At 40.8% G+C, this 27,972-nt stretch overlaps 1 protein-coding gene across 1 annotated transcript in view; it reads left to right on the top strand.

The window, feature by feature from the left end:
• SCFD1 (sec1 family domain containing 1) overlaps positions 1-27,972 on the top strand; it is a 151,860-nt gene that overhangs the window by 87,539 nt on the left and 36,349 nt on the right. Inside the window, exons 17-20 of the mRNA XM_065402604.1 lie at positions 1,595-1,674; positions 2,387-2,449; positions 8,999-9,074; positions 18,652-18,705. Coding sequence (XP_065258676.1) covers positions 1,595-1,674; positions 2,387-2,449; positions 8,999-9,074; positions 18,652-18,705 — 273 coding nt within the window. The remainder of the gene's footprint in view (positions 1-1,594; positions 1,675-2,386; positions 2,450-8,998; positions 9,075-18,651; positions 18,706-27,972) is intronic.

The following is a 27,972-nucleotide window of genomic DNA, read 5'->3' as shown; positions in this document are numbered from 1 at the left end:
GCAAACAGGAAATGAAATTCAAACGTTCGCGGGGCTTTTCCTGTCTACCTGGTCAGTGCATCTGAGTTGAGAGTGCTGTCCAGCGCGGTCACAATGAAGCACTGTGGGATAGCTCCCGGAGGCCAATAACGTCGAATTCCGTTCACACTACCCCAATTCCGACCCGCTAAGGCCGATTTTATCGCTAATCCCCTCGTCGGAGGTGGAGTAAAGAAACCGGTTTAAAGGGCCCTTTAAGTCAAAAAAAGGGACTTAGCCGTGTGAACGTGTCCAGGCTTAATTTGATTTAATGCTGCTAAATTCGACCTAAACTCGTAGTGTAGACCAGGCCCCAGTTACTGCATAAGGTGAGTATCCTCTCCTTTCTCCTATCAACAATCCTGCAAGTGACAAATAGGCTGTCGTGCACAATTGGATGATCTAAAATACATGCTCTAGGAATTACTTTGGAGAAGTTCTATGCCCTGTTGCTATACAGAAAGTCAGACTAGATGATCACAATGGTCACCTTTCTGGCCTTAAAATCTGTGAAAGTTGCACTGGTCTTCACTTTTCTCTGAAGTCTGGGGGAAAGCAGAGACCAGGAGTTCAAATTTTACCTCTAAGTGTTTTTTAAATTCACATGCAATTTACTGCGCTTATTATTAACCACAGCCATGAATCCTAATCTAAGTGACAGTTATAGAAGAGCTGCTGAACCCTGTCTCTCCTCACCATCTTTTAAATAAGTTAACCGAGAGCTTTTGCGAGGTCACTGCAGGTGCAGAATTCAGGTTCCGAACATTACCAATACTTATCTTATCCAGTGGGCCACACTGCCTGTCAGTCACTAAATTATTTGTGGTTATCCTATCTCTAATCTCTGTAAACTACACTCCTCTCCGCAATCCAGGGATAGAATCCAGGATTCCCGATTGCCAGTATTCTATTCCTGACTTGTAAACAGTTGTGTAACCCATTGTGAAAGCATGTGGCTAATCTTCCTCCACTGGCTGGTCAACAAAATAGCTAGCAATTACTCCTGTTGTTCAAATAGTAAGGGTTTATATTAGGGATTTGAAGATTAGGAGGTTCAAACACTACTACTGGTCTATGTGGGGAAATGATACAGTAGTTGCATGAGATTCCCATCAAACTTACAATCTAGTACAAAACCGTAATAGTTACCTGACACCAAATAACATCACAAATGCATAGAATGTGTTAGTCAGATGCGCCTTGCTATAACTGATAGAAAATTATATGATATATAAATTATATGCAAGCTTGCATTTCAAGCTTGCAACTTGCAAGCTTGATGAAGTTGAGTACATATTGCTTTTGGGTATCCATTGGAGATGGAAGTGAAAACCTGAAGGATGTGTCCTGCCACAATCTTGACTGACTCTAAACATAGTTTTTGTTTGCCAGCTCCTAAAGTTAATTTGAATTTTTAAAATTGTCTTTTCAATAGCAAAATAAGTTGCATTTATACTACTTATTTAACATGTTTAGAGGAGGAAAAATATCTACATATTTTGTCATCTGTCTATGCAAGGACAGTTTGATTTAGAATAGTGGAAAGCAGTTGCAATTCTCCCATTTATGATTTCAGGCTGATTTGGAGCAATACAAAAAAGCATTGACGGATGCAGGATGTAATCTTACTCCCTTGAACTACATAAAACAATGGAAGTAAGTTAATTTTTCTTCTTCATAAAACTGCAGGTAATTGGGGGGAAGTTGAAAACAGATACATAGACTACTGCAGCCAGGTTTTGTGGAAATTGTGTATTACTTTTAATGTTTAATGAATTGTGGTTCTTATATAATTTTGCTGTCTTTGATTTGCCAATACATGTGAACACTTCTAAACCGAACTCTAACATGTGAGAATGGTATTAAACTTTATTTTAAACAATATACTTGATATGTTTTTCTTGACACAAATAAGTAATTTGCTGAAGGCCACTGAGTGACTCAGTAGCAGAGCCTAGTTTAAATTCAGAATTCCTGGCTTTCTGTCCTTGATTCAGTCTTGTGGGCCATCCTGCTTATCTATCTATGAAATATTAGATCTTATAAAAGGAGAAATCTACCTTTCATCCATCCTCATCCCGAATTCTAGGTACTATACTCTAATTTCTTTGAGTGTCTAACCTATATCTCATTATCGCTATAGGCTTTAGATTGGCAAAAGCTAGGATATTATGAAAGGGATGCATTCAGTTTTTAATAAAAGGAGAGAGATGTTTATAGTTTGCCCAATTACCTGATGACAGATTTTAGAGGAAGAGCCATTTCCATTCTCAGATGGCCTTCCACAATGGTCTTCATAGGAAGAGAAGACGTAGTAGTGTAACTCTGAAAACAAATTAAGCACTTGATTATAACATTTCTTTCATAGGGCTTTTGCCAAGATGGCTTCAGCTCCTACCAGCTATGGAAATGCTACAGCTAAACCATTGGGGTAAGTTTTTTTTAATTCATCTACCAAAATTCCTAGTAAATCTTTTATTATTTATTAATTTAATAAATTTTAATTTTATAAGCACTGAGAGCATTCAGTAATAAATAAACTTTAAAGTGACTGTTTTTATCAGATTCCATGTAATAAAGCTGAAACTACAGTTGAAATAAATTTAGCTATGTGTAGTTTTAAAAAAAACAGCTGAATCTTTTAGTTCTCCTTTGAGTGATGGTTCCTATTGTATTTCAGTGTGGGTTTACTGTTGGTCTGCAGATATGTCCTGGCTTACCTTGTACCTCCGTCTGAGGGGATAAAAAGCTAGACAAAACGACTCTCTCTCCAGTTCCTTCTCACTGCTGCATGGGTTGGGTCGGAACTTCCAGTTGTCCATAGCTTTGGCTTCATCTTACAAAATGAGATTTAGATTTGGTTTTGTAAATAGTTTTAACGTCTTGTACAGTTCTTACAGATTACAATTTAGTATTTTATAGATCTCTTAGAGTTTAGATTTAGTGTTTTGGGGAGACACCCCTCTTCCCCACCATACCCCCTTCAAGTACCAGCCTATGTCCAGGACTCCGTGCTTCAAACTGTGCTTCCTGCCCACAATCCTCCTCAGTCAGTGACGACCACCAGCGCTGCCTATCCTGCCTTGGGAAAGCCCACATCACAGCAAGATGGAGTATCTGCCAATTATTCCCCAGCCATATCCAAGAAGAGCAGGAACTTTGTCTCCAGAAATACCTCATGGAGAAGGTCATGAGGCCTCAATTGGACCCAGGCCAGGGACAGCCCTCCCCCCTATACATCAGCCTGATTCAGCAAGGAGTGTGCCTCCTGCTGTGAAGTCTGACTCTGGTGCGGGAGAACCTGCCCCCACAGACTCCCTAGTGGGATCTTGTTAGGAATCCAGGAAACACTCTCATAAGCATGAGACTAATTCTTCCTCTAAATCCACTTCAAAGAAGTTGGATTCAGCTCTGAGCAAGCCCATCAGCTAAGCCCCTGAAGACTTAGTACATCCTAAGTCCCAGAAGCGTGACAAGAAAGCCCATAAGCATTGGGCTACATCAGTAATGGACCGCGATACGTTGGTACCATCATTGTCGGCACCTCCCAAACCCTGGGATCTGCCAGCACCAACAAAGACCAATCGTCATGAGTTTCACCTATCCACAGCACTTTCTGCCTTGGTAGCTACACAGTCTACTCCAACTCCAATGGCTTGAACAAGTAGAATCCCTTTCACACCAAGGAGATCTGAATCTGTTGCCACTCCACAGGACATTTTCACTCTCCCAGATCCAGAATTCCCTCCTTCATTGGGCCCCTCCATCTCCAGAGAGAGAATACCACTAAGAGAATCTGCTGCTGGAAGGAGTTTGTCACCCATCCCATGCACAGAATATAACTCTCTTCCAGCGGTACTGAATGTACCACCACTGGAACCGAAATTGGCCTTCTCTTCATCGGGAGATTTTGAACCACCCAATGAACTTCCCCGCCCCCCCATCCTATGTATCCTCCACTGCCTGAAAGACCTGCACCTGTTTGGGACCAATCTCCATCTCTTCTAACTCAGAGCCATTGATACACCATGAAGTGGGGACCTCCATGACCACTATTGATCAGTCCTACTAGCCATATTGGGGGCCTTGGGATCAGTTGTCCCCTGCAGAGTTGGTCCAGTCTACTGGGGGGGGTCACCCCTTGCTTCCCCTCTAAGATATGCTCAGTTCAGTCCTTGGATCCTACAGAGGAGGATTACTCGCCAGATCAGGCAGTTCTGCCAGAACCAGTAAGATTACAATGCTCATCTCCAGACAAAGTGGTGACCCCTACATCTCCTTCTTGCCTTGATGACTGCAGCCAGTTCCAGGACCACCTTTGCAGAGTTCCTGGAGAACTACAGATTCCTCTTGAAGAGGTCCACAACTCCCAGCACAAACTCTTAGACATCCTCCACTCATCCGGATCCAACAGAATAGCTCTCCATGTTAATGAAGCCATGCTGGAGTCAGCTAAGACAGTTTGGCATGCCCCTGCCACCTGCACTCCCACCCCCAAGAGGGCAGAGAAGTGTTGTGTCAGCAAAAGGGTTGGAATTTTTGCTTTCTCACCCCACTCCCAACTCACTGGTGGTCCAGGTTGCTTCTGAAAGGCCCTGACAGCAACATCCCCGGTCTCCTCTTACGGATAAAGATTGGAAACACCTGGATCTATTGGGAAGAAAGGTCTTTTCACCATCTAGCCACCAGTTCAGGATAATCAATTACCAGGCACTAATGGCTAAATACAACTTCCTGAAGTATACTAAGTGTGCGGAGTTTACTGACAGCCTTCTGCAACAGGACAGAGCTCATTTCCAAGCTCCGATAGATAAAGACAAACTGATAGCCAAGACTTCTCTCCAATCCACAGTCAATGCCACTGATATCTCCTCTAGAGCTTTGGCTGCTGCCATTGTTATGCACAGGGAATCATGGTTCCATGCATCAAAGTTCCCTAGGGAGGTCCAGAATACTATCAAGGACCTCCCAGTCAATGAATTGCAGCTCTTCAACCAAAAGATGGGCATGTTCCTCCATATCCTCAAGGACTCTAGAGTTACCCTTTGCTCACTGGGGATATATATGCCTGCCTCTAAGAGGAAGTTTCACCACCCATCATTTAGACCTAGACACATGACTCAGCTCTTTTTCCGCCAGAGGCCCTGTGAACCACCACACAACAGACAGAGAGTTCAAAAGATCCGCATTCACATACCCTCTGCGACACGCTATGCACCTCAATCTCACCTTCCCGGCGCGACATTATTTTTGATGGGAGCTTGAGAGTCCCGAACCATTAAGCCCAACACCTCTCAACCCCCACACACCTTTTGGGGGTTATCTAGCACTCTTTTTCAACACCTGGAGTGCAACAACAACAGACGAGTGAGTGCTGAACGTAATCCACTCTGGCTATATGATGATTTGCGTCCCTACTTCCACCAAAACCTCTCCACCCCACTTTGAGGGCCACTCTCATGAGAGTATTCTCAAACAAGAAGTGGACTCCTTATTAGAGCGAGAAGTGATAGAACACATTCCTCCTCAATACCATGCACGTTTTAATCTACTTACTTCCTGGTGCTCAAAATGAAGGGCAGTTGGAGGCCAATCCTTGACCTCCACCATCTCAACTTCTTCATTCACAAACTCAGATTTCACATGGTCACGTTGGCATCTATAAGCCCATCTTTAAAAAAGGGCATGTGGTTTATGGCTCTCAACATGAAGAACGCCTACTTTCATGTAGACATTCATCCTGCTCACAGTTGTTTCTTCAGATTTATGGTGGACTCGGACCATTTTCAGTATAGAGTGCTCCTTTTTGGCATACCAATTGCCCCCAGAGCCTTTACCAAGGTATTCTCAGTAGTAACAGCTCATGTCAGACATCGCAGTCTCATTGTCTTCCCCTACCTCAATGACCAGATCCTTGTCACCAGGTCTCTCCAGGAAGCCTATGTATCAACTTCTGTGGTGCTGCTCCTCCTTTCTTCACTGGGAATCAGGGAAAATGCTGAAAAATCTGTTCTCACCCACAGACAATCTCTGGATTTCATTGGGGCCACCTTGAATTCTATTAGTGCGAGAACAGACTTGCCCAAGAGCAGGTTCCAGACCATGAACAATATCATAACTCAGATCACAAACAACCCTTGAGTACCAGTCAAGACATGTCTGTCTCTTTTAAATCATATGGCCTCATGCACTTACATCATCCCATTCACAAAACTCCACCTCCATTGTCTTCAAATGTGGCTGCAGTCAGTTTACTCTCCGAACTGCCATTCTATGAACCTCATGGTAACAATTCCCACCATGGTAGTATCTTCCCTGCTATAGTGGACAAATCCTCATCAGGTATATGTGGGTGTCCCCTTTCTTCTTTCCTCACCAGACAGGACCAATATTACAGATACATCCCTGTTTGGTTGGGGAGCCCACATGAACAGCTGAACAGCACAAGGTACCTGGACATCTCAAAGTCCAGGATGCACATCAGTATCAAGGCCTTTCTTCCATTCATCCATGCTCACAGTGTCTTATAATGTCAGACGTTATGACTGTCTTCTACATCAACAAGTAGAGAGGAGTGAGATCTATCTCCCTGTGTACGGAAGCGGTCAGCTTGTGGAGCTGGTGAGTGAGCAATTGAATCACCTATTAGCAGCCTACCTTCCGGGGAAGCAAAATGTGCTTGCAGGCTCCATCACAGACATTTTGCAGTCAACCATGAGTGGGAGCGCCAGGACTCGGTACTGCACAATATTTTCGCTCTATGGGGAACCCCAACCAGGGATCTGTTCACCTCTCAGATGAAGAGAAAATGCATAACATGTAGCTCCAGAAGAGGCCATGGTCACCACCCCCAGGGTGACGCTCTACTTCTTTCCTGGTCGGACTAGTTTAACTATGCCTTCCCTCCACTACAGCTCCTGCCATGACCGCTACACAAATCTGGCAGCACAAGGCCTGGGTCATCCTGATTGCCCCTACTGGCTCAGACAGTTTTGGTGTCCCGACCTCCTATGTATGGCATCCCGACTACCAGTCATTCGCCCAATGTTTCCTGAGCTCCTGATTCAGTGGAACAGTAGGATCAAGCACCCCGGTCCACATTCGCTCCACCTCTCAGGGCTTGATATTTGGATGGATGTCATCCTTAGAACGTTCATGCTTCACAGCTGTGCGAGACATCCTTTCTGATAGTAGGAAGGACTCTACTAGAAGTTGTTACCTTGCTAAATGGAAGCACTTTTCTTCTTGGAACATCAAAATAGCATTCTCCTAGAAACTGCAGATATTCCTCTCATCTTGGATTATAGCCTCTCTCTGAAGATATCAGGCCTGTACATTAGCTCCTTGCAAGTCCACTTGGCTGCGGTCGGTGCATACCATCCACCTTCTCAGGGCTACTCGATCTTCACACATCCAGTGACCACCAGATTCTGGAAATGCCTAATCAGAACCTTCCCACCTGTTCAGAAGCCTGCTCCCCAGCCTAACCTGAACCTTGTTCTCTCAGTACTTATAAGACCCCCCTTTGAATCTTTAGCGTTTTGCTTCATGTCTTTCCTTTCCATGAAGGTCACTTTCCCCATAGCCATTCCCTCAGCTAGAACGGTTGGCGAGCTTGGATCGGTGATGGCAGATCCTCTTTACACTATATTCCATAAGGATAAGGATTCTTTGCATCTATACCCCAAATTCACCCCCAAAGTAGTTTTAGAATTCACCTTAACCAATCGATTCACTTACCTGTGTTCTTCCCAAAACTGCACGCTTCCTCAGAGGAATGAAGACTCCATTCCCTCAATATTTGGTGGGCCTTGGCCTTTTATCTGCAAAGAACAAAACCAATCAGGAAGTCCCTGAGACTATTCATCGCTATAACAGAAAGAATCATGGGGCATGCCATTGCCACTCGGAGAATCTCCAAATGGATCTCTGGCTGCATTCTACTCTGCTATCCGCTGTCCCAGGGGGTAAAAGCTCATTTCACAAGAGCACAAGCGACAACTATGGCATCACTTCAGGAGGTGCCTCTCCTTGATATCTGTAAAGCAGTCATGTGGAGCTTTGTTCACATGTTTGCAAGACATTATGCCTTGGTGCAGGACTCCTCTGCTGATGCCTCCTTTGGGGCAGCAGTCCTCCACTCATTTCTACCATCTAGACACTAAAAATCATGAACTGAATGGAGACACTGGATTTATGGCCAGTCCATGATTTGTAGTGTCTAGCAGACTTGTGAATTTAAGCTCCCAGGCTCATTGTTTGAAAGTGTTTGTGCAGATTTCCATTAAGGATAACGACTAATAGGTCAGATACAGAAAGATCACTTTGTAAAAAGTGTTCACCCACAGGGTGAACAGAGACACTGGATTTATGGCTTATTACAAAAATCTGTAACCTACCTCACACTTATCCTTGTCATTGAGTCATATCAGCTGATTATTATTATTTATTGTGGCACCCTTGGACCCAGTCATGGATCAGGGTCTCTTTGTGCCAGATGCTGCTCACATACATAAAAAAAAAGAAGATCCCTGCTCTGAAGAGCTTACAGTCTAAGACAAGATACAACAGACTGGGGGAGCAAAAGGTAACAATGAGACCAAACCAAACAGCATGAAAAGCAGTGGTCACAGCATACTGGCTGTCTAACTATTATCAAGATTTTTGTAGAGCGCTTGGCAGAGGAGAGCTGTAAGAAGGGATTTAAAGGAGGACAAAGAAGTGGCTTTGGGAATGTGGATATGGAGTAGCATCTGAGAAAACACAAAGTTAATATTAAAAACTACTGTTTTTGTTCAGTCTGCCAACAAAAAAAAAGTTAATATAATGGTTTAGGGCACGGTTTTACTAGAGCATACCATTTTGTTTAATGGAGAGCAGGTTAAAATTCTAAGAAACTTCTGCAGACTTGTAACAGAGACAACACTGAAAGCAAAGATGCTCAAATTCATACATTGTGTTGTCTGTTTTTGTTTTTCAGTCTGTTTTCACGTGTTATGAATACAGGCTCACAGTTTGTGATGGAAGGAGTGAAGAATTTGGTATTGAAACAACAAGTGAGTTTAAGAATGGGAAAACAACAAATGATATTTTTAAACTTCTTTGATGGCACATTTCAGACAAACATTTTGCCATAGTTTATCCATGTAATACATTTTATTAAAATGAATGGTGCTAAGGATGCAACAAAATTAAGCATAACAGACCTTCTCTAAGATTCCATATACATATAGTATAAATACATTTGTTTTGTATATTTGGATTGTAGCTTTTAATTTGTAAACAAATTATTTTTCACTGTTGAGAAGCTTATTGTCCATGAATAATATCCTAAATTATCCCCATGAGGCCCTATGCTCAAGGGGCATTTGCTCCCAAAAAGTGTAATGAATGTCTTAGGTCCACCCTCTGCAAACTAATTTCAACACCGTGAAAGGAGTAAATATGCATCTTTAGGTATTTTTTAATAAATACCCATAACCTGCATAAACACAGAATATGTGGATATGTACTGTTTTTCCTTAGATTATCTCATTTTTTGTCATCGGCAGTAACCATTCCAAAATTATTGAAAGTCTAATACTATATTGATCCTTCTGTTCAATCACATATTAGGCACTTCTAATTTAGCTCATCTAAAATATAAAACAACCTCAGCCTTGAAGAACTGTAGCATGGAAAAGAGTAATAAGTCTAATAATAATACCTAGGTCTTATATAGCACTTTTCAACAGTAGATCTCAAAGCACTTTATAAAGGAGGTCAAATATCATTATCCACATTTTACAGATGGAGAAACTGAGTCACTCAGAGATGAAGTGATTTGTCCAAGGTCACCCAACAGACCAGCAGCTGAACTGGAAATAGAAGTCAGGTCGCCTCAGTGCCAGTCTAGTGTGCTATCGACTAGGCCACACTGCCTTCTCTTATAACATTTAGCTTCACTTAAGAAAAATATTTTATGGTATAACTCACTTGTGACTCTGCCAATCATGAATTGTCTCAAAAATATCATAACTGCTTTATACAGTTTATATGTAAATTCACTCTTGTGGCTGAAGTCTTAAACTCAAGTTATGGTTATCACAAGTTAAAAGTCAACTCCTAGGTGGATTTAGATGGGCTAAATTGCTATAGAAAACATTCATTTGAATTTCCTGAACATTGTATGATGAAAATGTTGCAGTAATACCATTAAAATGATGGGCCATAGAAGAATGAATGGAATAAACAGGTTTTAATAACAATAAATTAGAAATTCAATGTATGTTTTAAATAGCTTTGGTTCTGCAACCTAAGAACTAAATAAAATTAAAACTTCCCCCTCCCCTCCCCCAAAATAGAAGGTCTTGGTAAAGGCTGATCTAGTAGCTGAGTAAAAAGCAAAAAAAATCAATTTGATTTTTATTCTGATCTTGAGTATTTTTTCATACTGTTGCCCTATGATCAGAATACCTTTTGTGCATCAAAAATATCAACTGTCTCCCAAAACTTTTTAACTGGTTTCCATAGCTTTTATAAGACACTTTGTGAGGCTAATTCTGCAGAAATGTGTTGTGAATAGGTTATGCATTAGATTATACAGTTAGGATCAGTAAGACATAATGAAATATTTATAATTAAGAAAATAATTTAAAAGTGCTGCTTTTACATTGTTTGCCAAAGACCTCTTTAAAACATTTATTTCTTGCAACAATGTCTAATAGTGATATTCTATATGAAACCCACTGTGACTGACTGTTGAGGGAAATTACACATACCTAGCTTTAAAACCTAATAGCTTTGTTGACAACAAGTTGAAACAGAACTTACTGTCTGACTTTTTTGTTTTGGAGATTCATTGCCTGATTGAAAAGCTGTAAAAATGCAGGTTTATAAGGTTTCTGATCTGGCTTTTAACTTTTGTGCCCAGGAGTGTATATATTAAGACTTAAGACTCCTTGGGATAGTCAAATAAGATGCCTTTTTGCCTGATATTTAAGCATGCTGCAGGGGTTTTTTTTGTGTTGGGCGTTTGTTTTAATGTTAGCCTTCCCCCCCCCCCCCCCCCTTGGGCAGCACTCAGGGATTTATATTCTTTTTTGCTCAACCTTTTTTTCAATTTAATTTATATCTAACTTATACCTTGGAATTTCCTTTTCTGATATATATTCTTTCAGCAAGACATTGTCAAGTCATTGTCTAAATTCTCCCTGAGTTTATTGTAAGTCTTGCTCAGGCCCTCATCCTGATTACTGCAACCACTTCTCCCTTACAACCACATCACTACCCTCCAGTCTACCCAAACAAGGTTGCTAAGATCGTCTTCCTTGTCTATCACTTGGACAACATTCCTTCCTTTCTAGAATTCCACAACTGGCTTTCATTCTTCCCCCAGATCAAATTCATGCTTCTTGTCCTAACCTTCAAGACATTCTATTCTGTTTAGGTTCTTATATCCTGCTCATCATAATTGTATCTGCATACCCTTCAATTCTGCCCCATACCTTTCCATTCCTGTTTTTGTATTATGCTTCCTTCTCATACCCCAACTTCCTGCTCCATCAGTGATGCCAGCTCTGTCTGCACCTCCCACAAACATCCATATACCCCTTTTGCCTGGGAAGCTCCATGATATAATTTATACAGCTGCTTACCATATACTCTTTCAAATCCCTCATTTCTGCTGTGATGTCCAGTTATAGCTAGGCAGGTGATAAGCTGTGACTGTCCCTCTTCCTTTTCCTGCTCCCTTACTCCTACTAACTTCCCCATTCTTGCCATTCATCCACCTCCACTTCCAATTTAAAAAATTGAAAAGTAAAATAAAAACAACAAAACATAACTAACGAAGCTATGCCAATTCATCAACATACACGTGTGTGTTTTGGGTGTTCTATATTGAAGGCCCACCAGGGCAGGCATGATCTCTTATTTGTGTCCAGAGAGTTTCCAATGCAGTGGGGATTGGACATTACCATAATATAAATGTTTACTAATAATTATCACCATCACCCTTGAACTAACCTGTAAGGCTACTGTCCTTTCTTCCCTCAGTTCTCTACTCAAGACCTATTTCTGCCACAACACATACAAGAAATCTGCCACTTGGAATGACTAGGACCAGGGGCAATTGGTGAAAGTTGATATTTAAATAATTCTAAAACAAAAAAAAGTAAAATAATAAATGTGTGTGGGTTTTTAATCTCTAGCTGTTATCACCATAGATTGTGTATATTTGCCTCCCTTTCTCCCAAGATTAATATGCTACTTGCCTTCTTAGATTGCAAGTTCTTCAGAGCAGGCCGTCATGTCTATCTTCGTTTGCACTGTGCCTGTCACTTGAGTTTGACCACAGCTTCTGGATGCTACTGGATTATAAATATTAAATAATAACAAGAAGCCCACTTTTACTTATGGTGTTCAAGATAAGATTATGGGCTCTGTAAACCTGCTAAAAAGTAAAATACAAGATTTAACTCATCAGTACTATTCAATGGCGAAAAATTAGCTTAATCACAAACAATTTAAGCACAACAAATGTAAATGTAATCAAATGTAAACATGAGTTTATAAAATTACCTCACTTAACAGTTACAATTAACTTTGCAGGCTGGCTAGTGTCATAAGCAGGAATTTAATTACAACTTTAGTGTTAACATCTTTAGTGCCAGTTAAATAACATTCAGCTAAAATAACAAACAAATTCACATAAGCTGCTTAATATTAGTAAGATTAATGTAAGGAAAGTGAATAAGTGTTTTGTTCTCAGACTTCTTTTATAGTGGGTACTTATACAAATTAATACTTCTGTTATGTTTCTAATTCATGTAAAACAAAGAATAATAGAAAATAATATAAACAAGAAATAATATCCATTCCTGTCATAACTGAATAAGGCATACAAATGTTACCAATCATTTGACTTTTCTAGATGTGTGCTTTTAAATCATAAATAAAATTATATGGTAATAGTTAATTTAACGTTTTGCTTGTTCCTGTCATCATTCATATCCATTCTTTTAAAAAGAAGTCACTTTTACTGAAGTTATATTAGCGTAGTTAGGTTATTTTCTATTGGTTTAACCATTTTTTTTCTTTTTAATTTTAATACTTCTTCAAAACAAAAGTATCTGAAGAACTAGAAAACAATAATACTTTTGTAAATGCCAACCAGTAGCGTTCTATTTCATGGCAATATTGTATATCTTTGCCCCATTAAGGAATTTGAAATTTTTTCCATATACATTTCAACTTGCTGATTAGTAGTCAATTTTACATTTTTGATACTAGTTTTATATTTATCTCAAATTTAACTTCAAATATTTTACCTGAATCTCATAATGATGCATATATAATAAAAACAAACCAGGGTTAAAATTAAGAAAATGAGAAAAGGTTATACAAATAGTTAGAGAGGAACAGAAAGATTTGGTAAGGTGCTAAAAGCAAAAAAAAAAAAAAAAAAAAACCCCTCAGAAAATCAGTGGCAGTGTTCCAGATATCAAGACCCCTGTTCTAACCACTTTATATTTCTTTTATCCCAAACATAGGTGCTGGAACAATTTTTATAGTGGTGGTACTGATAGCCATTGAACAAAACTGTAAACCCTGTATATGATGGAAACCACTTGAAGCCTAGTTCCAGCACCTATGATCCCAAACATTTCCCTCAGAGTTTGAGGAACTTGAGTGTTGTCAAACCATCTTATTTAAGTTACATCAAAATCAAACATTTTCATGTGAGTTATGCAGAATATATCTCCTCACAGAGAGACTACATCCTAAACCTCAATTTTAAGTCTTTTGCCTCTTTGTTTGTTTTATATCAGTATCATTATCAATCCATTCCAACTCTGTTGGCTCTTTTTCTTTCTCCCTCAAACATTTTTCTACCATTCCTTCCTCATTCTAGTGGGGAAGCTATCCAGCTATTTATATGGCCCCCTTCATAGTTTTAATCATAGAATCTGAACCTGGAGAGGTCATCTAGTCCAGTCTCCTGCACTTATGGCAGTACTAAGTATTATCTAGACCATCCCTGACAGGTGTTTGTCTAACCTGTTCTTAAAAATCTCCAATGATGGAGATTCCACAATCTCCCTAGGCAATATATTCCAGTGCTTAACCACCCTGACAGGAAGTTTTTCCTAATATCCAACCTAAACCTCCCTTGCTGCTGTTTAAGTTCCTTGCTTCTTGCCCTATCCTCAGAGGTTAAGAAGAACCATTTTTCTCCCTCCTCCTTGTAACAGCTTTTTATGTACTTGAAAACTGTTACGTTCCCTCTCAATCTTCTCTTTTCCAGACTAAACAAACCCAATTTTTTCAGTCTTCCCTCATAGGTCGTTTTCTAGACCTTTAATAATTTTTTGTTGCTCTTATCTGGACTTTCTCCAATTTGTCCACATCTTTCCTGAAATGTGGCGCCCAGAACTGGACACAATACTTCAGTTGAGGCCTAATTAGCGCGGAGTAGAGCAGAAGAATTACTTCTCGTGTCTTGCTTACAACACTCCTGCTAATACATCCCAGAATGATGTTTGGGTTTTTTTTCAACAGTGTTACACTGTTGACTCTCATTTAGGATGTTGTCCACTATGATTCCCAGATCCCTTTCCGCAGTACTCCTTCCTAGGCAGTCATTTCCCATTTTGTATGCGTGCAACTGATTGTTCCTTCCTAAATGGAGTACTTTGCATTTGTCCTTATTGAATTTCATCCTATTTACTTCAGACCATTTCTCCAGTTTGTCCAGATCATTTTGAATTATAATCCTATCCTCCAAAGCACTTGCCACCACTCCCAGCTTGGTATCATCCGCAGACTTTATAGGTGTACTTTCTATGCCATTATCTAAATCATTGATGAAGATGTTGAACAGAACTGGCCCCAGAACTGATCCCTGCAGGACCCCACTCGTTATGCCCTTGAACCACTACTCTCTAGAAATGGTTTTCCAACCAGTTATGCACCTACCCTATAGTAGCTCCATCTAGGTTGCATTTCCCTAGTTTGTTTATGAGAAGGTCATGTGAGACAGTATCAAAAGCTTTACTAAAGCCAAGATATACCACGTCTACCGCTTTCCCCCTTATCCACAAGGATTGTTACCTGTCAAAGAAAGCTATCAGGTTGGTTTGACATGATTTATTCTTGACAAATCCATGCTGACTGTTACTACTTATCTTATTATCTTCTAGATGTTTGCAAATTGATTGCTTAATTATTTTCTCCATTATCTTTCTGGGTACAGAAGTTAAGCTGACTGGTCTGTAATTCCCCGAGTTGTCCTTATTTCCCTTTTTATAGATTGGCACTATATTTGCCCTTTTCCAGTCTTCTGGGATTTCTCCCGTCTTCCATGACATTTCAAAGATAATCATTAATGGCTCAGATATCTCCTCGGTCAGCTCCTTGAGTATTCTAGGATGCATTTCATCAGGCACTGGTGACTTGAAAAATCTAATTTGTCGAAGTAATTTTTAACTTGTTCTTTCCGTATTTTAACCTCTGATCCTACCTCATTTTCCCTGGTATTTACTATGTTACACATCCAGTCACCACCAGCCTTCTTGGTGAAAACCGAAACAAAGAAGTCGTTAAGCACCTAATGTATTTATCCTCACAACTTCCCTGTGAGTTAGGGAAGTGCTATTATCCCCATTTTCTGGATGAGGAAGTGAGGCACAGAGAAGCTAAGTGACACACAGCATCACACAGGAGTCTCTAGTGGAGCAGGGAATTGAATCCAGGTTTTAAAAGTCCTAAGCTAGTACCCTAACCACTGGACTGTCCTTCCTCTCTGACCTTCCTTCTCTCAGCAGATCTCTAAAGGGAATTATTGCCTCTCTTCCAGCACAATATCTTTGGATGCATTTAGTTTAGTTTTTCACCCTTTGATGGTACAAGGCTACAATTTTTGTGCTTGTTTTACCATATTCCTAGCCTTAGATTACCATGTTTTAATCTTGGTTTGGTTTTATGTTGTTGTTCAATTATAGAGCAAGCATCTAGCATCTCCAGATTTCCCATTTCCTACTTAAAATCTTACCACTTTGTTCACATCTTTTTCATGCCTTCAGATCGGTGGTTCTCCAAATTTTGAGGTTCATGACCAAAAATGGCTTAAAACAATCTGGAAAGGACCTTGTTGCTATCTTTAACCTTGAGACTCACTGTTTTCCTGATGCTATAACATTGTAGTGGTGAATGCTCTCAAACTGCATTCTATTTAGTTTAAAGAAAAAATCTTTTGTCCTGTGTTTCTAGCTCCTTGTCACTTGCTCCTGGCCTTCTCATTGCCTCTTCTATTTCGTTTGTTATGCCTCAGTTTTATGGATTAGTGAGCAGAATACAGATGAGGCAATTAAAATTGTATGATAAAGTGCAGAACCATGTGGTACATTTTATATGGCACATGTACATTGCCACCTGTATGTGGTGTGTTTATGGCAAATTTAGCAATACAGAAAGTAAGTACAGCTAAAACTTGAATTATAAGGCATCTTTAATATCGAATGGATAAAGATCAAAGATTTCATTGAGAATCCCATCCTACATTGTTGAATTGGCTTTTAATTTGGGTATATTATACTGTAATAATGATTAACAAAAAAAAAAAAACCCTCTGGCTTTCACCGAGAGCTTTACACTTGATACGGTAAAGACAATGAAGCAGTATAGAGTAATGGTAAAAAGTTCAGTAGATTGCTTTTTTTATAAATGAGTTAGATAAAAAAGATTAATATTTGAATAAACACACACAGCTCATTATGTATTGCACTGATATTGAAATAGAATTAGGACCAAAGATAATGGTCTATCAAGAGAATTTGGAAGATCTTATTTTGCAGGATGAGATTTAAATCCTTTTTTAGCTAATCCCAGGCAAGTAGAATTAAAGCTACTCAGTTGAGTTTCTGCTCCAGTCTTATATTTGTGTTGGCCATTAGAAAAGAACTTTGTAAATACACTTGGATATCAGATCCTTCAGCTGGCTGAACACATTTCCTGAAATTCAACTAGTTTGGCCTACAGGAGAAGCTCAACAGCAGCACACATTACATAAAAGTGTTAACCATTTATTGTATCATCATTGTCTTCACTTGCTTGTTATATCTTCTGCCAGTGTTGCAAATGTAAATGGAACTTCTGTTTGCTCTTTATACGGAGAACATCTGTGGCATGAATGATGAAAGAACCTGATATTAACAAATAAATGTCTTTCATAAACTTGATAGTATATTTTGTTAACTTTTGTAATTCCTAACAGAAGATGTTGGCCTTTTCCTTGTCCCACGGCTATCCTATCCCCCACTCTTGTACTCCTTTCGGCACCTATGGACATTGGGCACCCCCAGGGAGAAGCAGACCGGGGGCACCAACAGGGTGGGAGGACTGGATGCAGGCTTTTGGTGCTTCCTGGGGCAACAGAGATCTAGAAAGAGGGTAGGGTCTGGGCTCCCAGAACTGCCTGGCCCCTAGTGGGTATGGTGCTCTTCAACCTGACCACCTATCTGGGTAAGAGCTTGGGGCTGGGTACTGGGTAATGTGTGGGGAAGAGTGAGAGGCATCAGGAGGGGAATATGTGTGGAGCTGGGTGCAGTGGGGAGAGCACAGTTCTGGTTGCAGACGCAGCATGAGAGAGTTCAGGCCTGGGTATGGGGAAGTGGTGGGGGAGAGCTCAGGGCTGAGTGCAGGTGTAGTAGAGGGAGAGCTCTGGGCCCCCTCCTCAGGAAAATTCTGGTTGCACCAGATTGGAGGCGGTTGTTGCCATCCTCGACCCTCATATCAGTCTTTAGGGACTGTTACAAGCCAAAATAATCTAGGACTGCCCTAAACTGTGCAGTGGATAGAACAGGTCCTAGGATCCAGAAGTTGCAAATGGCTCCTTTGTGGCTCCTGCCTCAGCTTACTGAGTGCAGCTAAGGATTCAGCCACAATCTTTGGAAAAAAAGAATTGCTGTATATCTAGAGAAGCAAACTGCGGATTTTTGAAACAAATCAAGTTTTTAAAGCATGTCCTTGCCTGCTTAAAAACTGCTAAATAAGACCAAGCTCGCTAGGCCTATGGTATGGCAAACAATTTCAAGAATGTGGTACATGAACTTGTATAATTCTTATGATTTGAGTGGTGAGGGTTGTGAAATCCATTGAAATTTAAATCTGTTGTTTGCTGGTGGCAGCTGCTTGTTTGACCAAGGAAGAATAGCAAAAGAAAGGGAAGGAGCATGTTTCTCAAATGTAGTCTGCTCTAGGAGGTGCACTGTGTTCTTCTGTGGAGATTTTACTCTAGTTCTTCATTGTTTCAGTTTATTTTAATCTAAAATAAGTCATTTATACTGCAAGTATATGGTTACTCTTTAAAAAGCAATTTTACCTACCCCTTTTAAAAAATCATTGGTATTTATTTGAGTTACTTTAAAATTTCTGGACCTATTAACTATTCTATACATAAAATAACCTAGAACAGTTATTTTTCCCTACAGAACGTTACAGCTCAAAGTAAGAGAGCTCAAAGTAAGAGATTTGAGTGTGCTGTAAATTACAAAATTCAACATTCCGTATAATATAGTTGGGCTGCAGAACAGCTTCTGCATATTTCTTAGTAAACATTTTTGCAACTCACTAATTTCAAATTCTCTTCCACAGAATCTACCAGTCACACGTATCCTAGACAACCTTATAGAGATGAAGTCAAATCCTGTGAGTATAATTATATTCATTTTAGGCACAGAGAAATGGAAAACCAGATCTTTTCAATTGTGATACACATAATATTGCTGCCACACAGTGTTGTTAATGTTGTAGCAATTAATTCTGGTCTCCCTGTATTTTGATTTAAACTATAACAACTTTCACAGTTATTGTATTGTGTATATATAGGAGTCGAGAGTCAAAAATAATTAGATCACATTACTAGCTTGTGATGTATTTAAAGATTGTATTACAATGCATCTTCACAAGGCAGCCAAATTAAGGTTTCACAGGTAACTTTAATTCTGGCATTTGCTAACTTTTGAGTGCTTGATTTTTGCAACCTTAATGTTCTTTAACATAGTTTTTTGCATGTAATAGTATAACAAACTTTTTCCATTCATAGATCTAACTGTAACCATATTTTCAAATTTGGCAACTCCAGATTTCTATGTTGCGTTGGTAGCACAGGTGTCTGGATGCTGGGGCTAAAGCATCCCCAAATACACACACCGTTACAGGAAAAAGGAAGATGCAGGGGCCAGCTGGACAGGAGGAGGGGAGAGACAACGTTTTAACAAGGTGTAAGAGAAAAGCCAAAGTGCCAAATGGTTCACCACCTAACTCCCTTCATCCTTGAAAGAGAGAGTATATTCCTGTGGTTCTATTTCATTCCTTTCCTCTGATGGGGATTGAAATTCTTGACCTTTCCAAGTCCAAGAACAGTTTGCAGGTTACGACTGCCTCTTTCCTGTTGGAATCCAGTCCAGGCCACCACAGCTTCCTGTCACCAGCAACCCCTTTCTTGATTGGCAGTGGGGATAATTGGAGAGTTTGGGGAAAAGAAGGCATGATGATGCAATAGACTGGAGGGAAAGGTCGCTAGAAGAAAGGAGGGGGAAAGTAAAAGTAAAGATGGAGTGGTTAGAGAGAAGTAGAGAGAGTCTGAGAGACACTGAGTTAAAGAAACCAAGGCTAACAGTCAAACAAAAATGAAAGGAAGAAAGGGAAGGAGAAAAACATAAAACACATTCTGTACTGGAAAAAAATTAGAACAAACCCATATAGGACAATGTTCAAAGGGCAATGCAAGATTTGCCTCTTTGCCTTGCTCTAACTAGAATGACTCTTGCTGGAGGAAGTATTTGCTTAAAAAATTCCATAATCTGGAATCTGCCATTATTGTATGTAACTAACTTGTGATAGTGTTGTATGATTCAACTTCTAGATTTTGTCAGCATGAGTTTGACAGAGCCCCATATTACTCACAAATGCTAATTGAACTTCTGTACCACACCATTCTACAGTAACTCCTCGTTTAACGTTGTAGTTATGTTCCTGAAAAATACGACTTTAAGCTAAACAATGTTAAGCGAATCCAATTTCCCCATAAGAATTAATGTAAATGGGGGGGTTAGGTTCCAGGGAAATTTTTTTCACCAGATTAAAGACTATATTATATAAATACATACACACACTCACTCTCTCTCTCTCTCTCTCTCTCTCTCTCAGTTTTAAACAAACAATTTAATACTGGTACACAGCAATGATGATTGTGAAGCTTGGTTGAGGTGGTGAAGTCAACGGGTGGGATATTTCCCAGGGAATGCCTTACTGATAAATGATGAACTAGCAATTGGCTGAACCCTCAAGGGTTAACTCGTTGTTGTTGTAGCCTCACACTCTACAAGGCAGCACAAATGGAGGGAGGGAAGACAGCATGGCATACAGAGACACACACCGTGTGAGGCTCCTTTAAGTACGCTGACCCTACTCTAAGTACACTGCCTTTTTAAGTAGATCAGCAAGCTGAGACAGCAGCTGCTGCCAGGAAGCTCCCTCTGTCCTGGGCCCTGTTGTGTGTCCCCCCTGCTCTAGGGAAATGGGGTAAGTGGGTGCAGGGGGGAGGGGGACACCCTGACATTAGCCCGCCTACCCCCCGCGCAGCAAGCAGGAGGCTCCGGGGAGCAGCTCCAAGGCAGAGGGCAGAAGCAGCACATGGCAGTAGGGGGAGGTACAGCCGAACTGCCGGCAATTGATAGACTGCTGGGCAGCTGCTGCACAGGGAACTTAGGGGAACGGGGAGCTGATAGGGGAGCTACCGTTCCACACTGGATCCAAGCCCCCACCAGCTAGCTGCAACGGGCTGCTCTTCCTGCAAGCAGTGGACAAAGCAGGCAGCTGCCAAACGACGTTATAAGGGAGCATTGCACAACTTTAAATGAGCATGTTCTCTAATTGATCAGCAACAGAACAGCAAAACAATGTTAACCGGGACGACTTTAAGTGAGGCGTTACTGTATTCTATATATAGACATGTTTTTACAGGCAACTACTTTAGGAAATTTTAGTGTTTTCAAAAATTATTTGTATTTCTTCTACTTTTTCTCTACCTATAATCCAGGTGGGATTTTATACAGAAAAAGAGCAATATACAGATGTAATATCTCACAAAAAACATTGTTCAAGCTGATGAGGCAATGAGGGGGATTTCCTTGCCTGTGATAGACTTCATCTCCTCTGGATGTTGCTAAATCATCCTATCTAAGGATCATCTGAGCAAATTTTTGTAAATTGAATTCACCAGATTCCCCAAACAACGGTGTGCTTTACAAAATACAATGTAGACTATAGCTACACCCTTTGCAGGAACTTTATCCCCCTCTACTAGTTAGTTGATGCTTTTTGGGATGCTCAGAACTGGGCCACTTGCACCCACCATTTAGGGTGACCAGATGTCCCGATTTTATAAGGACAGTCCTGATTTTGGGGGCTTTTTCTTATATAGGCACCTGTTACCTCCCACCCCGTCCCAATTTTTACACTTGCTCTCTGGTCACCCTACCACAATTCCATCTCCACCTCTTGCACAGAGGGGTGAGCTGGGCAAACCCAGGAAAACAACATCATTTTCCTTTTCTGCAGCCCTTCCCCACATCTAAATATCAGTTATGTGGGGATGTGCAGGGAAATAACTAAAACAAGTGCCAAGAAATAATTGAACATACAAACTAGCCTATTGTAAATGTAATTGACTGCTAAATCACAAACAATAAAAACAAATTCTTTGGATAAACACAGTCAATGAATGAAGCCAAAAAAGGAGGATGTGTGTCAGGAAAAGTATAGGTGACCTTGTAGTAACTTCTAAAGGCAAGATGCTGCATAGAATATTTCTATAATATACCAGTAGGTGTCACTCAGAGCATTAAAGTGGAGAACCTAAATTAAGAAAGAAGGCTCACAGACAAGTGAGTGAAAATGGAAAGTTTTGAATAAATATTCAGCTTCCTCAGTCTACAAGTTTAAGAACTGGTCTGGAAAAGATCACATTTCATATACTTTATTTTTGCTGGCTTAGTATTCTCACATTGTACTGTCATGGAGAATAGCCAAGATCACTTAGATAATTTCAGGGTATAGTTTGACTTTCTCACTAGGTCATATTAAGACATCAGGATTATTGATTCAATCCCTACTATTATAGTGGAGATTTACAACATACGCTGCTGCCATGTTGAAGACTAGGGTTCAGGGCCAAAATCAGGAATCCCATTGTCCAAGCCAATGGAGACCAGGCAAGCCCCAAAGAGCAACCCTTTTAACCTCTATGTGAAAGGCTGCCACTAGTTTGCTGAACAAGTACTCCCTTTGGGCTGATTAAAAGAGAAGCATGAAGTAGCCTTTGGGGGATTTCATGTATTTGGGCTTGCAATAGGAGCAGCAATTGTAGAAAAGTAAAACTATCTGTAAGAAAAAATGAATGACACATGGAATGACACTAGTGTGGCCTTTGTTCATGTTCTAATGTATAGGGTCCTTCCCATCCCCAAAACAGGCAAAAATAGCCACTTGTCCTACTGGCAAAAGATGAGATACAGAAAAGAAAGCTAAAAAGCTGATTTTTTTCCATAGAACTTGAGGAAATCTCCATTTAATGGATTGGACTCTTACCTGCTAGGTCCTGTAGTAGATGTGTGAAACGCATATAGTTATAAATGTCTGTCTTGCATAGAAACTAGATAAAATACTACCTACATAGAAATGATACATTAATCATTGCAAATTATATAGCTACATTCAAATCACATGCTAAATATAAAATGCTACATTAAAGTAATGTGAAATGTAAAAGCTTTTCTACTACTAGTGGCCACAAATGTTACTTTGTCAATTGTAATTTAAAATTATTCTGGAATACATTTCAGAGTGCCGTGTTTTTTTGCCATGTGGACTTTCAGAACTCTGCCGAGCAAAATAGATATAGAGTTCTCTTAAATCCGCCTCAATATAGGATTGAGGATTGTGTGTTTCTCAAATACTCTCCTCCCTGCTGCTTGTCCTCTCCCAAAGGGACAGCTACCAGGAAGGAGAAATGAGCCCCATACCTATGGTTTCTGATCCTTTCAACGGAAACAGGAACTGAAGAACAGTTCTTAGGGGCAGTTAACACTACCCTCTAATGTTTTTAACTTATGCATGGGTTGGTTGACTATAATGGCACTTTATTCTTAGAATATTTTAACACATTAGTTCAATAACTTGGTTTGTTGATGACCTTAGAGTGATCTGTTCTGTTGTCTTGGGTCTTAACATTTGTTTGATCAAAATAGGGTTTAAAATACTTTTCCTTTCTTTTCAGAAGTGTCATATTTCCTAGATCAGTGGTTTTCAAACTTTTTTTCTGGTGACCCAGTTGAAGAAAATTATTGATGCCCATGACCCAACGGAGCTGGGGCAGAGGGGCTTGGTATGTGGGAGGGGCTCAGGGCTAGGGCAGAGAGTTGGAGTACGGGGGTGAGGGCTGCCAGATGAGGCCAGGAATGAGGGGTTCAGAGTGTGGGAGGGGGCTCTGGGCTGGGGCAGGGGCTTGGGGTGCGGGAGGGTGTCAGGGCTTTGGGCTGGGAGTGCAGGCTCTGGAGTGGGGCCAGGGTTGAGGAGCTTGGGGTGCAAGAAGGGGTTCTGGGTTTGGGGGGGCTCAGGGCTGGGGCAGCAGATTGGGGCATAGGGTTGGGGTGCAGGCTTACCTCAGGCGACTCCCAGTCAGCGGTGCAGCAGGGGTGCTAAGGCAGGCTTCCAGCCTGTCCTGGCACCGCAGACCGCGCTGCGCCCCGGAAGTGGCCAGTAGCAGGTCCGGCTCCTAGGCAGAGGCGTGCCAGCGGCTCCGTGCAGCTCTTGCCCGCGGGCGGCACCACCCCCCCCCCCCCAGCTCCCATTGGCCGGGCTAGTGCTTGGGGAGGGGGCAGTGCATGGAGTCCCATGGTCCCCCCGCCTAGGAGCCGGACCTGCTGCTGGCCACTTCCGGGGGACAGCCTGGTGTCAGAACAGGTAGGGACTAGCCTGCCTTAGCCGGGCAGCACCGTCAACGGGACTTTTAACGGCCCGGTCGGCGATGCTGACCAGAGCCACCACGACCCAGTTCCTTACATTCTGTGACCCAGTACTGGGTCACGACCTGCAGTTTGAAAGCCACTGTCTAGATATTGGTCTAAATAAAGAGTCACAACTTCAGGATTTTGTTTTTTAAGAGAATTCTTGATGATTAACCCATAAATCTTAGTGCGGAGTAGTTACTTTCGTTGTTTAGGGATAACTTGCTTAAATGTTTGCAAGTTAATTCAGTGTTATAAAGTTTGTTAAAATATTCATCTTAAGAAAAGATAATATGGTTATAACATGTTATACTGTCAAAGAGAAGAAAGTTTTCAGCCATTAACCCCCTGCCCCCTACTATTATAGTATTACAAAGAATTATAATCCCTTTAGGAAATGACTTGAGATTTGACAAGTGGTACTGCATGTGAGTTGTCCTCTCATGTCTCATAAGTAATCCATGGATGTATGACTTTAGGACAAAGTAATCATAAAATGTATTTTTCCCTCACGAGACAATATAGGTTGAACCTCTCTAGTCCGGCACCCTCGGGAACTGACCGGTGCCGAACCGGAGAATTTGCTGAACCACGGGAGGTCAATATTGTGGCAAGCGGGTCTCTTTTTATTTTTATCTCGCCGAGGCGAATAAATGAAACACGCTTGCAACGCCGCCTAGCCAAGGCTTACCGTCTCTCTTCATAACAAAGTGTTAGTGTTGTTATACAATTTTACTGTATTGGCACAAGGAAATAAGTAAATAAAGCGTAAAAAACATCAAATAATATGAAAAAGAAATAGACGATAATACAGGTAAATCTATAATTTACTCACCTAAAATGATGCCTGAATTCCGCTTCCAAAGTGATGTGACAAGAACTGCTAACTCAAATTACATTTGAGTTACATCCGGGGTCTCTGCTGTAGGTGTATATCCGGGGTAAATGAAGTGGAGGCAACAGGATTTTCGACTGTAGAGTGCTGCTCACCGCTCCTCTTCACTACCTTTATCTAATCTTCCAGCTTGGCTTGTCTCATGTATTCTGGTTTTTCTTTAATGAGTTTTTCTCGTATCATGTAGAAATTTTTTCTGCGACATATTCCTCATCATCTTCATCACCATCACTGGCTTCTTCGTTATCTTCATTTTTTTCCTGCTGTACCATTTGCACAAGTTCTTCATCCGTCATATGACTAGCAATTGGTGCATCTTTGTCGACTTCCATCCATCTAGTAAATTTTCCTCTCCCAAATGCTTGGCCAGCTCAAGCACTACAGGGTGAGACATACCGCTGGCATACTCCATTAACTCACTAACAATTTTTTGGTTTTCAGACACTTGAAATCCAGCGAACTCGGACTCGTCATTGACGTCAGGACTGTCCTCAAACATTAGGGCTCACCACAATTTGTGCCATCCATTCTTCAGAGTAGATGGAGTTACTCTTTCCCAGGCTCTAGCTAGTGTCCAAATCATATCCTTGAGGTGAAATTCTTTCCTAAATGTTGTCAAACTCTTCCCATCATTAAGCGATACTAGCAATTGGTGCATAAACTCAGACATGTACATTCACTTCAGGGATCGTAAGATACCCTGATCACCAGGCTGAATCAGTGCGGTACAGTTTGGGGGTAAATACAGTCCCACCACATTATCTTTGACAAGCAGCTTTGCTTTAGGGTGGACAGAGCAATTGTCGAAAATCAGCACAATTTGGCACTTCGGATCCAGACCTATGGAAGGCTCTTGCTTCCAGTACAAAATATTTCTCAAACCACTCGAGACATAGATTAGTCGTTATCCATCCCTTTTTGTTGCCACGGTATACCACTGGGAATATTTTCACCCCTTTGAATGCACTTGGGTTCACACTTTTCCCAATAACCACGAGCTTGCATTTGTACGTGCCTGCTGCGTTGCTACAACCAAGGACAGTTACCCTGTCCTTCTACTCCTTCGTACTAGATGGTGGCCCCTCTGCATCAGTAGCTAACTTTTTTTAGGCATACAACACCAATAGAGAGCAGTTTCATTGGCATTGTATACCTGCTCTGGGGATAATTTCTCATTTGCAACTAAGGCCTGGTCTACCCTGGGGGGAGGGGAGAGATTGATCTAAGTTACGCAACTTCAGCTACGTGAATAACGTAGCTGAACTCGACGTACTTACTTCTATTTACCACGGTGTCTTCACTGCAGTAAGTCGACAGCTGACGCTCTCCCGTCGACTCCGCCTGCGCCTCTCGGCCTGGTGGAGTACCGGAGTTGACGGGAGAGCACTCGGCGGTCGATTTATTGTGTCTAGACTAGATGCGATAAATCAATCCCCGCTGGATCGATCGCTGCCCGTTGATCCAGCGGGTAATGTAGACAAACCCTAACTGTGCAAATTCGTCAACTTACTTAGTGGCAGCTTCCGTATCTGCACTTCTTTTTTCACTGCACACACGAAGTAGACTAATGCCATGCCTGTTTTTAAATTTCTGTAGCCATCCTTGTGAATAGTCACACTCATGTTGCAGGTTAAGTTCTTTGTGGAATATTTTTGCTTGTGCCATCATCTCGCCTGAAACGCTAACATCTTCGTTCCTACGAAGCTTGAACCAATGTATAAGCGCACTATCTAAATCGCTGCTTTTCCCCTCCTTCGATGTCTTACGAACACTCATACTTTTTTTTACTGTCACTTTTGGCAAAAAACTTAAGGATTTGATTCTTTTGCTTCTTCAAATCATACACTGTAGATGACCATACATTGTAAAACTCACACAAAGCATGTACCAATGTGCCCTTTTCCAATTTCTGCAGCAATTCCACCTTTTGCTGTATGAATATTGACACATGCTTATGCTTAGCAGAATTACCAACACTTCCACTGCTTGCTGGTTTCTTAGAAGACATATTTAGGGGTAAATTAGAGCTAAATAACAGCACAGAACACTGAGAGCCAGGACTGGCAGGACTTTGCCAGACCACGGGAAACTTGGCCTCACCCATGATAAGCGGACATCCAGCTAACTAAAATCATACCAGATCACAGATGTTGCCAGACCAGAGAGTGCCGGACTAGAGAGGTTCAACCTGTATTTATTTGCATTTCTGATTATCCACATAGTTAAAATGAAGGCTTTTTAAAGTAGTGGTATACCTGAATGGGATGTATTCAAGAGTATGACTTTGAAGAAATATTATCCCTTGCAATGAATGTAATATCTTTAATGTTTATTATGCATCTTCTGTGAGATATTCATATCTTATGTATATTAAAATAACTTTTTAAAACAGAGAGCTTATTTTTATCAAATGAGTAATGTTAGCTTTTACCATCACTTGTCTAGAAAAATTTTTTAAATCTGGAATGGAAGAATATGTGTGCTGTTAAACTAAAACTTTTATATCTTGAAAATTGGGGTGTTGTAATCTTAATTTTAAATCTTAATTTGTATTTTGAATTGCTCAAAGTTGGATTCAACCCTACTTTTAGTAGGCAACTGCACTCATTCAGTATTTATGACTCGTGGGACCTCTCCTCTAGAAGTATGTTGTAACCGGGGGTGAGGGGAAGGGGAGAGAGAGAGAGAGAGAGAGAGGAGTGTTTAATTAGCTTTTCTGGGAATTTTTAACAGTAAGTTTTAAAAGCTGTGCTTTTGAAGCTCTGCAGAGAAGCCTGTATGGACTTCAAATCCAAATCAAGTTTTCCTGTCTTGCAGAAATCTTATAGTGAATCGTTCATATCTTATCCCTTTGATTAGATAACTAAAGTCTGAATCATGCATCCCATGTTCAAGGGGGATGAACATTAATTCCTTCTTATCCATTTCCTTCCTTTACTTAGTCAGCTGCCAAAGGAGCTAAAAAAAAAATGTACTCGCTGTACCAAAAGTGTTTAATAGTTCTCATGT

The sequence above is a fragment of the Emys orbicularis genome, chromosome 4 (genome assembly GCF_028017835.1).
Source record: "Emys orbicularis isolate rEmyOrb1 chromosome 4, rEmyOrb1.hap1, whole genome shotgun sequence".
NCBI lineage: Eukaryota > Metazoa > Chordata > Testudines > Emydidae > Emys > Emys orbicularis.
This window is presented reverse-complemented; position numbering and strand designations above follow the sequence as displayed.